The sequence below is a fragment of the Malaclemys terrapin genome, chromosome 10 (assembly GCF_027887155.1).
Source record: "Malaclemys terrapin pileata isolate rMalTer1 chromosome 10, rMalTer1.hap1, whole genome shotgun sequence".
In the NCBI taxonomy this organism is placed as follows: Eukaryota; Metazoa; Chordata; order Testudines; family Emydidae; genus Malaclemys; species Malaclemys terrapin.
In genome coordinates this window covers 55279728-55292658 of record NC_071514.1, presented here as the reverse complement: position 1 = coordinate 55292658, position 12931 = coordinate 55279728, and the positions used below count along the sequence as shown (strand labels likewise).

At 46.6% G+C, this 12931-nt stretch overlaps 1 protein-coding gene across 1 annotated transcript in view; it reads left to right on the top strand.

Moving 5' to 3' along the window:
- The first annotated feature begins 1500 nt into the window (after positions 1-1500).
- Positions 1501-12931, top strand: part of ECI1 (enoyl-CoA delta isomerase 1) — a 280245-nt gene continuing 268814 nt past the window's right edge. Inside the window, exon 1 of the mRNA XM_054042663.1 lies at positions 1501-1543. Coding sequence (XP_053898638.1) covers positions 1519-1543 — 25 coding nt within the window. The 5' untranslated portion in view covers positions 1501-1518. The remainder of the gene's footprint in view (positions 1544-12931) is intronic.

The following is a 12931-nucleotide window of genomic DNA, read 5'->3' as shown; positions in this document are numbered from 1 at the left end:
TTTGGGGTTGCTAGAGGGGTGTGTGTGCACTAAGATGGAGTATTGGGGGTGCATGAGGGGTGTGTGTGCACTTGGAGGGAGTATTGGGGGGTGCCAGCTGGTGTATTTGCGTGATACTGAGGGGTAACTGCAGCCTCACACTTGAGGTGGGGGGCAGTGTCACTCCCTGTCATGGTGACAGGGTGGGTGGTGCAGGCCTGGGACGCCACCAGCCTGTCAGTCAATGCCTCCCTGTGGGCCTCTCCCCCTCCCCAGGGCAGGGAACCGGGACTTGGCCCTGTCACCCCTCCCAGCCAGGCTTTGAGTCAGGTGGCCCAGCCAAGAGGTGCTTGGCAGCTTCGCTTACCTGGTGGGCCCAGCTCTCCCCAACTTCCCTCCTCCTCTATTGCCTGCCCACCCCACCCAGAGAGGCTCCCACCACCCCACTTACTAAGCCTGGACACCAGCGCCTGCTCGTTCGCCCCCACATGGCCACTTGTTCTATCTCTGCGCTGCTGCTGGCTGGTAGAGGATGGAGCAGGTGGGGCTGCGGACACACTGCTGGAGAGGCCCTGCTTCACATGGCTCCGTGTGTGTGTCAATGGAGTGTGTGTGTCAGTGTGGGTATCTGTGGATGTGTGTGTGTGAGCCTGTGCATGCGTGTGTGCCTATGAAGGGTGTCTGTGTGTCTGTGCATGTGTGAGTATGTGTCAATGGAATATGTGTATGTGTGTCTGTGCATCTGTGAGTGTGTGTGTCAGTGTGTGTGTGAGAGAGTCTGTGCACGTGAGTGTGTCTGTGCAGGTGTGTGTGTGTCAATGGAGTGTCTGTATGTGACTGTGCACTTGTGTGTCAATGGAGTGCATGAGTGTCTGTGCACTGAGAGTGTGTCAGTGTGTGAGAAACGGTGTGTATATGAGTCAGTGCATGTGTGTGTGTCTGCACATGTGAATGTGTGTCTCTCTGTGTGTGTCAGGGTCTGTATATCAGTGTCTCTGTGTGTCAGTATGTGTTAGTATATGTGTGCTAATACTTCTGTATGTGTCAGTACCTGTGAATCTCTGGGTGCCAGTATCTGTGGGTGTCAGTGTCTAGGTGTCAGTCACTGTTCTCTAGGTGTCAATGTTTCTGGATGTGTCACTGTCTCTGGGTATCAGTGTCTGGGTGTGTGTGTGTCAGTGTCTCTGAGTGTCTGGATGTCAGTCAGTGTCTCTGGGTGTCAGTCAATGTCTGGGTGTATCAGTGTCTCTGGGTGTGTGTCAGTGGTCTGGGTGTGTCTGGGTGTGTGTCAGTGTCTCTGGGTGTGTGTCAGCGTCTCTGGGTGTGTGTCAGCGTCTCTGGGTGTGTGTCAGCGTCTCTGGGTGTGTGTCAGCCAGTGTCTGGGTGTGTGTCAGTGTCTCTGGGTGTCAGTCGGTGTCTGGGTGTCAGTCAATGTCTCTAGGTGTGTCAGTTCGCCCAGGCCTGGCTCCGCCCCACCCCCGGCGCTAGGCGGCGCTGTAGGGGGCTGGCAGACGGAAGATGGCGGCGGTGGCGGTGACCATGGTCCGGCGGCTGCTCCGCTCAGGTGCGGACCGGTTCCGCGCGTGGGGAGCCGCCCGGGGCCGTTCCCGGCGTGCGCTGGTCCCTGCCCCGGACGGGCCCCGCCGCTGACTCGTGTGTGTCTTTCAGGGCCGCATCTGGGGCTGTGCGGAGCCGGAGGCCGGGAGCCGGGGGCTGCCCCGCGCAGAGCGATCGGCCATGGCTGGGTAGCGGTGGAGCTGGACAGCAGCGCCGGTGAGGGGCGGCCTGAGTGTGTGTGTGTGTACAGTGCTGGGGGGGTACAGCGCCTGGTGGGATGTTTGTGTGTACATGTACAGCATGCTTTGTGTATGTACGTGTAACCCTTCTGCCCATCTAAGTTGGCAGCAACAAGGGCCGGGTTCTGTATCTAGGGGTTCCGTTTCAATAACACAATGCAAAACCGGCTCGAGCCCCCACCCAGTGACCTGGGACAATTACATACCATCCCCTGGGCGCCCCTGAGAGGCAATACTTCCCCTCTCGCAAGCACGGAGTCTGAGTGTAACAGAAAATGTTTAATAACATGAGGTAAATGACATCAGCATTAAATTGGAAAAAACACCACAAACAGGATTCATAACACAAACCAGCAAGTTGGGCTGTGTCCTTTCCCTTGGGTTCTTGAAACCAGCAACCCAAGGTTACCAAAGTCCCAAAAGTCCAACAACCCCACAAAGTCTCTGTCCCTGGTCAGTGCAGCCCCAGAGTTCGGGGGGGGGGGGGCACGCAGGGTGTTAAGGGGCACCTTACGTGATCCGAGGCCAATGGGGTTCCGCCGCAACCTTCACCACGAGCCGCTCCACTCCACCAGCTGCCCCGTGAGCTGCTCCCGCTGTCCCACGAACTGCTCTGGCAGCTGCTCCACTCTGTTCACCGCTCCACTCTGTTCACCGACCTGTGAGCCGCTCAGCTCTGCTCCACTTCAGCTGTCCCTTGTGCCGCTCCCACAAGGCTCTGCTCTGCTCGCCACTCCGCTCACAAAGCTCCACTCTGCTCGCCGCTCTGCCAGCTGCTTAGCAATATAGCTTCAGGCTCCCCCACTAGCTAACACAGCCTCAGTGATTTCAGCTCTTAGCAATTTCAGCTCATTGTAGTAAGGGAGCCCCAGTGCTAGTGCACCATTAGCCCAAAGTGAATTCAGCTCAGCAGTCAGTAACTAGATTCCTAATGGAATCAAATTTAGCTCTGATATTCAACAGTGGAGAGAGGAGATAGTGCAATTGGTGTTTCAACCCCTCAGAGAGGGGCCCAGCCCATCACACACAAATACCTGTCCCTATCCTCTCCCCCATTCACTGGGTTTTGTAACCCATACCCCTTGTCAAGCAAGTGCTACTTAGGTAGTGGTGAAGGACTCCCTCAGTCCTTCTGTCATACAACAGTTCCACTGGCCTTGATTCACAGAATCAGGGTAACAAAACTTTATTCTTCCTGCCCCAATAACAGAGAAACTGGGGATCCCACACCAGCCAAAGTAACCACTTTGAGTTGCTGTTGTTTCATGCCAGGTGAGTGGGTGTGCCTATGCAAACAAGATCAGCCCTTGGAGTTCTTTTCCACACTCGCCATAATTCACCACCAGATGTCAGGGTAGAGCTCATCCTGACTCTGCTTACATATGTGTACAGCCTGCCGATGTGTGTACAGTGCGCTGGGCTGTGTGTATACATGTATAGCGTGCTGTACGTGTACAGCCTGCTGGTGTGTGTATGTGTGTACAGTGCACTGGGCTGTGTGTGTGTATGGCACGCCGGGTGTGTACGTGTATGGCACGCTGGGGTGGTTTTTTTTTACAGATACGGTGCTCTAGGGTCTGTCTGTGTGTGCGTGTACAGTGCGCTAGGCTCTCTGTAACAGTGCTATGCACGATGCCTATGGTACAAAGTGCTGACACTTGGTAATGGATCCAGAAAAGCTGCTGTGATTGTTTTAACATGCATGTGACTTGTCTCCTGCAGTGACTTAGGCCTATGGGCTTCTGCACGTACACTCATTTGGATGAAGGAATAGGCCTGAAGCCCTACCACAGTTTGCCATGCTGATCTTCACAAGCACACCTCAAATAATCTATATCTAAAGTACACAGTGCGTGTCACTTCTCTATGTGAGCACTGCCAGTCCCACTTGGATGCCTGTCAGTGGAACGCAACCACAATCAAGGGAACAATATTTAAAAGAAAAATCTAGCCTCTCCACTCCAGCTCCTGTCTAATCTGTTTTAGCCCTCTTGAATACAATCCATACCAGTCCTTTTTACAAATTTTTGTTACTTATAAGTTTTTCTTTTTAAAAATGAGCCAGTTTAAAATGAAATCAGAATTTAATACAAAATATGTTGAGGCCTAAATTTAGAAGATTATAATAAGACATTTAAATAACAAATAAATATGCTGAATCCACGACCCTCTCTAAAAACAAACAAACAAAAAAACAAAAAGAAAAAACCCACTTTGAATTAAAAGCTTCTTTTCTATATAAAGAAAGAGTCAGGGAAAGCATCTAACTTTTTAGGTCAAGTTTCAAAAATATGGTACAGTTGGTTAGCCTAGGTCAGGGGTAGGCAACCTATGGCACGTGTGCCGAAGGTGGCACGCAAGAAGATTTTCAGTGGCACTCACACTGCCTGGGTCCTGGCCACCAGTCTGGGGGGCTCTGCATTTTAATTTTATTTTAAATGAAGCTTCTTAAACATTTTAAAAACCTTATTTACTTTACATACAATGATAGTTTAGTTATATATTATAGACTTACAGAAAGCGACCCTCTAAAAACATTAAAATATATTACTGGCACGCGAGACCTTAAATTAGAGTGATTAAATGAAGACGCGGCACACCACTTCTGAAAGGTTGCTGACCTCTGGCCTAGGTAATTTAGGTAATTTCTTTTCAAGAGACATAGGCGAGACTAGAAATTTAAGCTGCAGTTACTTTCATTTAGGCATATTTGAAAATTTGCTCAGACCAACCTGAAATAATCAGTTTAATTCACTGACTACAGTTAATCTCTCTATTTAATAAATTATTTAATTGTCAATGTGAAGCATCTTTTGATAAGAGAAGATTTGTTTGTGTCTAAAACATTTAAGGTTGTCTTGTTTAATACAAATACATTTTATATACTGTTTTGTTTGTTTAAATTCCAGTCACCATTCTAATGCAGATTGACACAAAACATGAGCAAAAAGTTAATTATCTAGTAAATAAGCAATATATCATTCACCATTTTCTAACATACTAAAAGTGTTTGGTTAATAAGAATCTGAAAATATTAAGCTATATAATTCCTTAAATGTATATAGTTATGGTGTACACTTCTAGGTAGAAAGCAACAGAGGGTCCTGTGGCACCTTTGAGACTAACAGAAGTATTGGGAGCATAAGCTTTCGTGGGTAAGAACCTCACTTCTTCAGATGCAAGTAATGGAAATCTCCAGAGGCAGGTATAAATCAGTGTGGAGATAACGAGGTTAGTTCAATCAGGGAGGGTGAGGTGCTCTGCTAGTAGTTGAGGTGTGAACACCAAGGGAGGAGAAACTGCTTCTGTAGTTGGATAGCCATTCACAGTCTTTGTTTAATCCTGGTCTGATGGTGTCAAATTTGCAAATGAACTGGAGCTCAGCAGTTTCTCTTTGGAGTCTAGTCCTGAAGTTTTTTTTGCTGTAAGATGGCTACCTTTACATCTGCTATTGTGTGGCCAGGGAGGTTGAAGTGTTCTCCTACAGGTTTTTGTATATTGCCATTCCTGATATCTGACTTGTGTCCATTTATCCTCTTACGTAGTGACTGTCCAGTTTGGCCAATGTACATAGCAGAGGGGCATTGCTGGCATATGATGGCATATATAACATTGGTGGACGTGCAGGTGAATGAGCTGGTGATGTTGTAGCTGATCTGGTGTCACGGAGATAGCTGGGAGTGCTGGTGACGTAGGGTCTGAGTAGGGAGTCCACATATCCAGACAGTCCTTCAGTGAGAGTGCCAATGCCCGAGATGATGGGGCATCCAGGATTTCCAGGTTTGTGGATCTTAGGTAGTAGATAGAATAACCCCGGTCGGGGCTCTAAGGGTATGTTGATTTGTTCCTGTGTTCCTAGTAAAGTCAAATGGACTTTACTAAAATAAGACAGGAGATCTACATTACACACTTCACCTCTCTACAAAGGAAAAAGGACCGTAAGCTGTCTAAAATCCTACCTGCCACATGGGGCCACAACAACCCCTAACTCACCCAGCAATATCGTCAATTTATCCAGCTACACACTCAACCCAGCAGAAGAGTCTGTCCTATCTCGGGGACTCTCCTTTTGTCCCAGCACCCCCACGAACATGATACAGTTCTGTGGTGATCTGGAAGCCTACTTTCGCCGCCTCCGACTCAAAAAATACTTTCAAGATAACACTGAACAGCGCACTGATACACAGATACCCTCCCACCAACAACACAGGAAGAAGAACTCCACATGGACTCCTCCTTAGGGTCGAAATGACAGTCTGGACCTATACATAGAATGCTTCCGCCGACGTGCACAGGCAGAAATTGTGGAAAAACAACATCGCTTGCCTCATAACCTAAGTCGTGCAGAACGCAATGCCATCCACAGCCTCAGAAACCACCCTGACATTATCATCAAAGAGGCTGATAAAGGAGGTGCTGTTGTCATCATGAACAGGTCTGACTACCAGAAGGAGGCTGCCAGACAACTCTCCAATACCAAATTCTACGGGCCACTTTCCTCAGATCCCACTGAGGAATACACTAAGAAACTGCACCATCTACTCAGGACACTCCCTACACTAACAAAGGAACAAATCAACATACCCTTAGAGCCTCGACCGGGGTTATTCTATCTACTACCTAAGATCCACAAACCTGGAAATCCTGGACGCCCCATCATCTTGGGCATTGGCACTCTCACTGAAGGACTGTCTGGATATGTGGACTCCCTACTCAGACCCTACGTCACCAGCACTCCCAGCTATCTCCGTGACACCACAGATTTCCTGAGAAAACTACAATGCATTGGTGACCTCCCAGAAAACACCATCCTAGCCACCATGGATGTAGAGGCTCTCTACACAAACATCCCACATACAGATGGAATACAAGCTGTCAGGAACGGTATCCCTGATGATGACACAGCACAACTTATTGCTGAGCTCTGTGACTTTATCCTCACGCACAATTATTTCAAATTTGGTGACAATATATACCTCCAGACCAGTGGCACCGCTATGGGCACCCGCATGGCCCCACAATATGCCAACATTTTTATGGCTGACCTGGAACAACGCTTCCTCAGCTCTCGTCCACTCATGCCCCTTCTCTACCTACGCTATATTGATGACATCTTCATCATCTGGACCCATGGGAAGGAGACCCTGGAAGAATTCCACCATGATTTCAACAGCTTCCACCCCACCATCAACCTCAGCCTGGACCAATCTACACGGGAGGTCCACTTCCTAGACACCACCATACAAATAAGCGATGGCCACATTAACACCACCCTATACCGAAAACCCACCGACCGCTACGCCTACCTTCATGCCTCCAGCTTCCACCCCGGTCACACCACACGATCCATCGTCTACAGCCAAGCACTGAGGTACAATCGCATCTGCTCCAACCCCTCTGACAGAGACCAGCACCTACAAGATCTTCACCAAGCATTCTCAAAACTACGATACCCACACAAGGAAATAAAGAAACAAATCAACAGAGCCAGATGTGTACCCAGAAGCCTCCTGCTACAAGACAGGCCCAGAAGAGAAACCAACAGAACTCCACTGGCCATCACCTACAGTCCTCAGCTTAAACCTCTCCAACGCATCATCAGTGATCTACAACCCATCCTGGACAATGATTCCTCACTTTCACAGACCTTGGGAGGCAGGCCAGTCCTCGCCCACAGACAACCTGCCAACCTTAAGCATATTCTCACCAGCAACCACACACCGCACCATAACAACTCTAACTCAGGAACCAACCCATGCAACAAACCTCGATGCCAACTCTGCCCACATATCTACACCAGCAACACCATCACAGGACCTAACCAGATCAGCTACAACATCACCGGCTCATTCACCTGCACGTCCACCAATGTTATATATGCCATCATATGCCAGCAATGCCCCTCTGCTATGTACATTGGCCAAACTGGACAGTCACTACGCAAGAGGATAAATGGACACAAGTCAGATATCAGGAATGGCAATATACAAAAACCTGTAGGAGAACACTTCAACCTCCCTGGCCACACAATAGCAGATGTAAAGGTAGCCATCTTACAGCAAAAAAACTTCAGGACTAGACTCCAAAGAGAAACTGCTGAGCTCCAGTTCATTTGCAAATTTGACACCATCAGACCAGGATTAAACAAAGACTGTGAATGGCTATCCAACTACAGAAGCAGTTTCTCCTCCCTTGGTGTTCACACCTCAACTACTAGCAGAGCACCTCACCCTCTCTGATTGAACTAACCTCGTTATCTCCACACTGATTTATACCTGCCTCTGGAGATTTCCATTACTTGCATCTGAAGAAGTGAGGTTCTTACCCACGAAAGCTTATGCTCCCAATACTTCTGTTAGTCTCAAAGGTGCCACAGGACCCTCTGTTGCTTTTTACTGATTCAGACTAACACGGCTACCCCTCTGATACTTCTAGGTAGCAAACAGATGTACCAACTATACTGTAAAGTGTCTATTTAGTTGTAAGTCAAGGTGTTTTAATGGGTATATCAACTAATGAGTGCATCTTTCTTTAAAAAACAGCTGAAATACAAATGCTGATTTAAATCAGTCCACCCTGGAAATGTCACAATGCATATTTTCCCAGGACTCAGAAGTTCAGGTTCTAACAGAATAGCACAGCTATGGGAATATGTGCAATAGTTACTGGGACTGACTACTGTAATTAAGTCAGTGTTAAACTTATCTAACTCTTACTCATAACTCAGATTCCTTTTTGGTTTGAAATTTCTTAGGCTCTGTTTCGGTCCAAACATAACTTTATTTTAGTGGGGGTGCCGTGTGCATGCGCACATGTGCTGTGAGAGGTTGGGAACAAATATATCTGTCTCAGCACTTCCCTCTTCTATTCCAGCTGGAATTCTTGCACGCACGTGAGACTGTTTCTGTATTGTTTTGTATAAACCCCTGCATTGAAGGCTGAACAGTCTTGCATCACCTGACACTGCCATTAATCGGAAAAGATATGAGAAGCTTAGCATTATTGCAGCGTTAGGGTTCTAATCAAGCAGTCAAGTCAGGAACTTCTGGAAATTACTTCTGTTGGGTGTTTAATTCTGCTCTGGTGCACATGTATGTTTTGTGTGTCCCTGTTTTGATCATTAGCAGAGTGTTGAATCCATTTCATACAATATACGGGATATACACTGTGGCAGAGTTAACATTCTGGTTCAGAGTTCAACAAACATTTGATGATTTTTGACTTTGATGACTTCTGAGCACTTGATTTCACGAACACTAGGCTTTTGGGGATTTCCAGTTGGGAATAAGGATGGCTGTGCCTGCTTGTTCATACACTGCCTCCAATTTACTGACACTTTCCCTTGATCAATCGGCAAGGGTCAGTGTTTGTATTGCCAGTTCCCCAGCAGTGCTAAACATCTCAAATCTGTTGGCCTAGGGAAGTGGATTTGTTTTCGCTTTTTAAGTGTTTCGTGATCTTTTGTCTCTCCCGTTTCTGTAGTCCCATGAAAGAGTGAGCAAGCGGCTGCACCAGCGATTCCAAGCCTGGGTGGACAAATGGACCAAGGAGCATGTGACCCGTGAAATGGCAGCTGAGACAAACAAGTGGCTAATGGGAGAAGGGTTGGAGGGTTTGGTGCCCTGTACCACTACCTGTGATACAGAGACCCTGCACTTTGTGAGCATTAACAAGTACCGTGTCAAATACGGCACAATATTCAAGACACCGTAAAGTCCCTGAGTGAGGGAAGATCACGTGGTGTGTGTATGTGTGTGCATATCAAGGAAACGAGGAAGATGCCTTTCTCCCCTCACTGTGTATCTCCGTAACGTGGCCAGTTGACTAGTGCACAGCTGGTACATCCTGTCACCAGCGGGATTCGGTTTAGGAAAATGGATCTCTACAACCCTAAGCTGGAACTGTTGCCAACAGGCCTCTGACTTCAGCGTGCACTGTGGAGGGAAGGATCCTTTTCAGAACTGAGTGATCCTAGAGAAATGCAGCTAGCTCATATGCACCAGCACTTCTGAGACTAACTCCTCAATGGCCTGAACTTCAAGGGAAGAGAACTGGATGTTGCATACATCCTGACCTGAGTGGTGCATTTAAAGTTATATGCTCAGATACGTCGTGAAACCAGAGGTGCCTATCACAACTGGATTCTCAGCAGAAACAACACAATTTTAACATGTTCCCCTTCCTTTTTTGTAAATAAATGTACATATTGTCAATTTTTTTCCTTTTTTTATTAAAGGAAATATGCTTGATGTGCTAGTATAACTGTACCAGCTTCTTGTGTACCATAGTACCAGGTGGCTTGAGAGTTAGTACCAACAAACAGACCTATGGAGACATTTATTACACTTTTTACCAAAGGGAGTTATCGTTGTAGTGCTTTTGTGTGGAAATTGTTCTCTCCTTTCTTTTGTAAATAAAAATACATCTTGGTTCTTATTGAGGAAGACACTCGCTCACCCACGGCCCTGTTCCTGTTCTGAAAGGCACCATGCAGTTTGCAGTGCGGAGAGGGGACATTTGACCATTTTATTATTGGCTTCATAATCTGAAGTGTTGCTGAGCTACCTAGCTGGGGTTGATTGTGCTTATGTATTTTCCCTCTCAGTATTGGAGAAAACATGCTAAGTACCAAACCAGTATTTCATTAGAGCTGCTTTGTGTCTATGTCTGTGTGTGTGTGTGAGAGAGAGAGAACGGCAAGGCAGGTAGGCTGCGTGATGCATTTCACTAGTGAAATCCACAAATGGGATATATATATTTTTTAAGCATAGAAGTTTAGTGCTGGCAGATATTTAAGCATTGGAAGATTTTGGTTTTCAGACAAGTTGGCATGGACTTCGTAAGCCACGACAGACCCAACTGCACTGTCTCTCCTCGAAGGAGGCATCCTTTCCTTGCACAAAACAATGCTGCCAGTTGTGCCCGAACAGCTTCCGTGTCCCAGCTGGAGAGCTGTGAATGCAGCTTTGCTGTTTTTCAAAGTCCACTTCTGAAATCTGTCCCAGGGATTTCAAGACAGCTGGTTGTCCCCTCAGAACTGAGTTCTCTTCCCTTCCCCGGCAGAGAGATGGAGAAATTGGGGAGAGAGGGTCGAGGGAGGGCAATCGCTCCAGCCTTTGTGCAGCTGGGAGAGCAGAGTGATGAAAATGCATGGCCTATGAGGGTCACTAGTCATTGGCAGCCAATGTACAGAGAGTAATTCCAACCATTGTGATGAATGGGAGCCTCCTATGGAGAGAGGAGAAGAGAGTAAAGAGCCCACGGAGGAGTTTTCAGGGTTTGCCAGCAATAAGTTACCTGTCCCGTTTCTCCTCCTTTTGCTGTGTTCAGACAGGAAGGGGGTTTTATTGTGTCCTCCTCCATTTCAAAGGTTTTACACACGCTCCCCTGTGCCTCACCCCACCCTCAGGTGTTTCTTTTTAATATATGTTAAAGCTGATCTGGAAGTGGAAGTCAGGATGATTTAGACTTTACCAGCTTGGAAGTAACAGCTGCTGCTGCTTTGTGGGTGTTTTGTCCAAGAGTCTGTGCCTGCATGTTATTTGAGCGGAATGGGATTAACATGGCGGGATTCCTGCTGTTCAAGGTACCCAGGAAAAAAACCCAATAAAACACAAGGCAATCTCCTCCTGCAGCAGGGTTTTCACCTACAGGTTGTGGAAGCAGAGAAAGAACTGACAGAAAGGAACTGCAATGCATGACAGCTCGTTAGCAAGAGTCAGCCTAACTGTAACCCTAATAACACGAGATTTGTAGAAGCGAGGATTGTGTGAGGCGGGTGGGAAAGAACTGTGTGTGAAGTCGTTGTGACCTTGTATAGATAAGGTATAGAAAATATTGTATGTTGGCTAGAGTCAAAACAAGTGAGGAAATAAGATATCAAGATGGCCTATGTATAAACAAAATGCAGCTGTCCCTCATTATTTCTGTAATGAAAGGTATAAATGCTTGCTGTAATTAGTTACCTGAGAGAGACCTGCTTAGCTCTCTCCCTCTGCACAATTGTGAGAGTTAATAAAGCATCTGACTTGCTGTACCTAAACAAAAGAATGAGAACTCTGTTTTTCTCCGACAAGCTTTCATCCCTCCCGATGTCTGACTTCTGAGCTCCATGCTCTGATCCCAGCCTGTACAATAGCAAGATTTCTTTTTACTTTAAATTGCTTTTTGTAGAGACTGTCAGGACTAACAAATTTATTAGAGCATAAGCTTTCGTGGACTACAGTCTAACAAATTTATTTGCGTAGAGACCAGACAGTCTCTATACAAAAGAATTAATGGACACAAATCTGACATCAGGAATCAAAATACTCAAAAACCAGTGGGAGAACACTTTAACCTGTCTGGTCATTCAGTGACAGACCTGCGGGTGGCTATATTACAACAGAAAAACTTCAAAAACAGACTCCAACGAGAGACTGCTGAGCTAGAATTGATATGCAAACTAGACACAATCAACTCCGGTTTGAATAAGGACTGGGAATGGCTGAGCCATTACAAACATTGAATCTATCTCCCCTTGTAAGTATTCTCACACTTCTTATCAAACTGTCTGTACTGGGCTAGCTTGATTATCACTTCAAAAGTTTTTTTTTTCTCTTAATTAATTGGCCTCTCAGAGTTGGTAAGACAACTCCCACCTGTTTATGCTCTCTGTATGTGTGTATATATATATCCTCAATATATGTTCCATTCTATATGCATCCGAAGAAGTGGGCTGTAGTCCACGAAAGCTTATGCTCTAATAAATTTGTTAGTCTCTAAGGTGCCACAAGTACTCCTGTTCTTCTTTTTATGGAGGAGGGAGTTGGCTTTGTATTGTCCATGCATTATTAAAAGTCTGCCTTGTGTGCATTTACCCTATTTTAGACCCGGATGGTGCAGATACTGTATTCTCATTCTAGATCAGTGGTTCCCAAACTTTAACAACCTGTGAACCTGTCAAGGCTCCTTCCCCACTCTGATCTTTAGGGTACAGATGTGGGGGTCTGCATGAAAACTTCTAAGCTTAACTACCAGCTTAGATCTGGTCCCCTGCCACCACTCCCAATGGGCTAACTCCCTTCCCTGGGTAGCCTTGAGAGACTCTTCCACCAACTCCCTGGTGAACATAGAGCCAATCCCTTGGATCTTAAAACAAGGAGAAATTAACCACC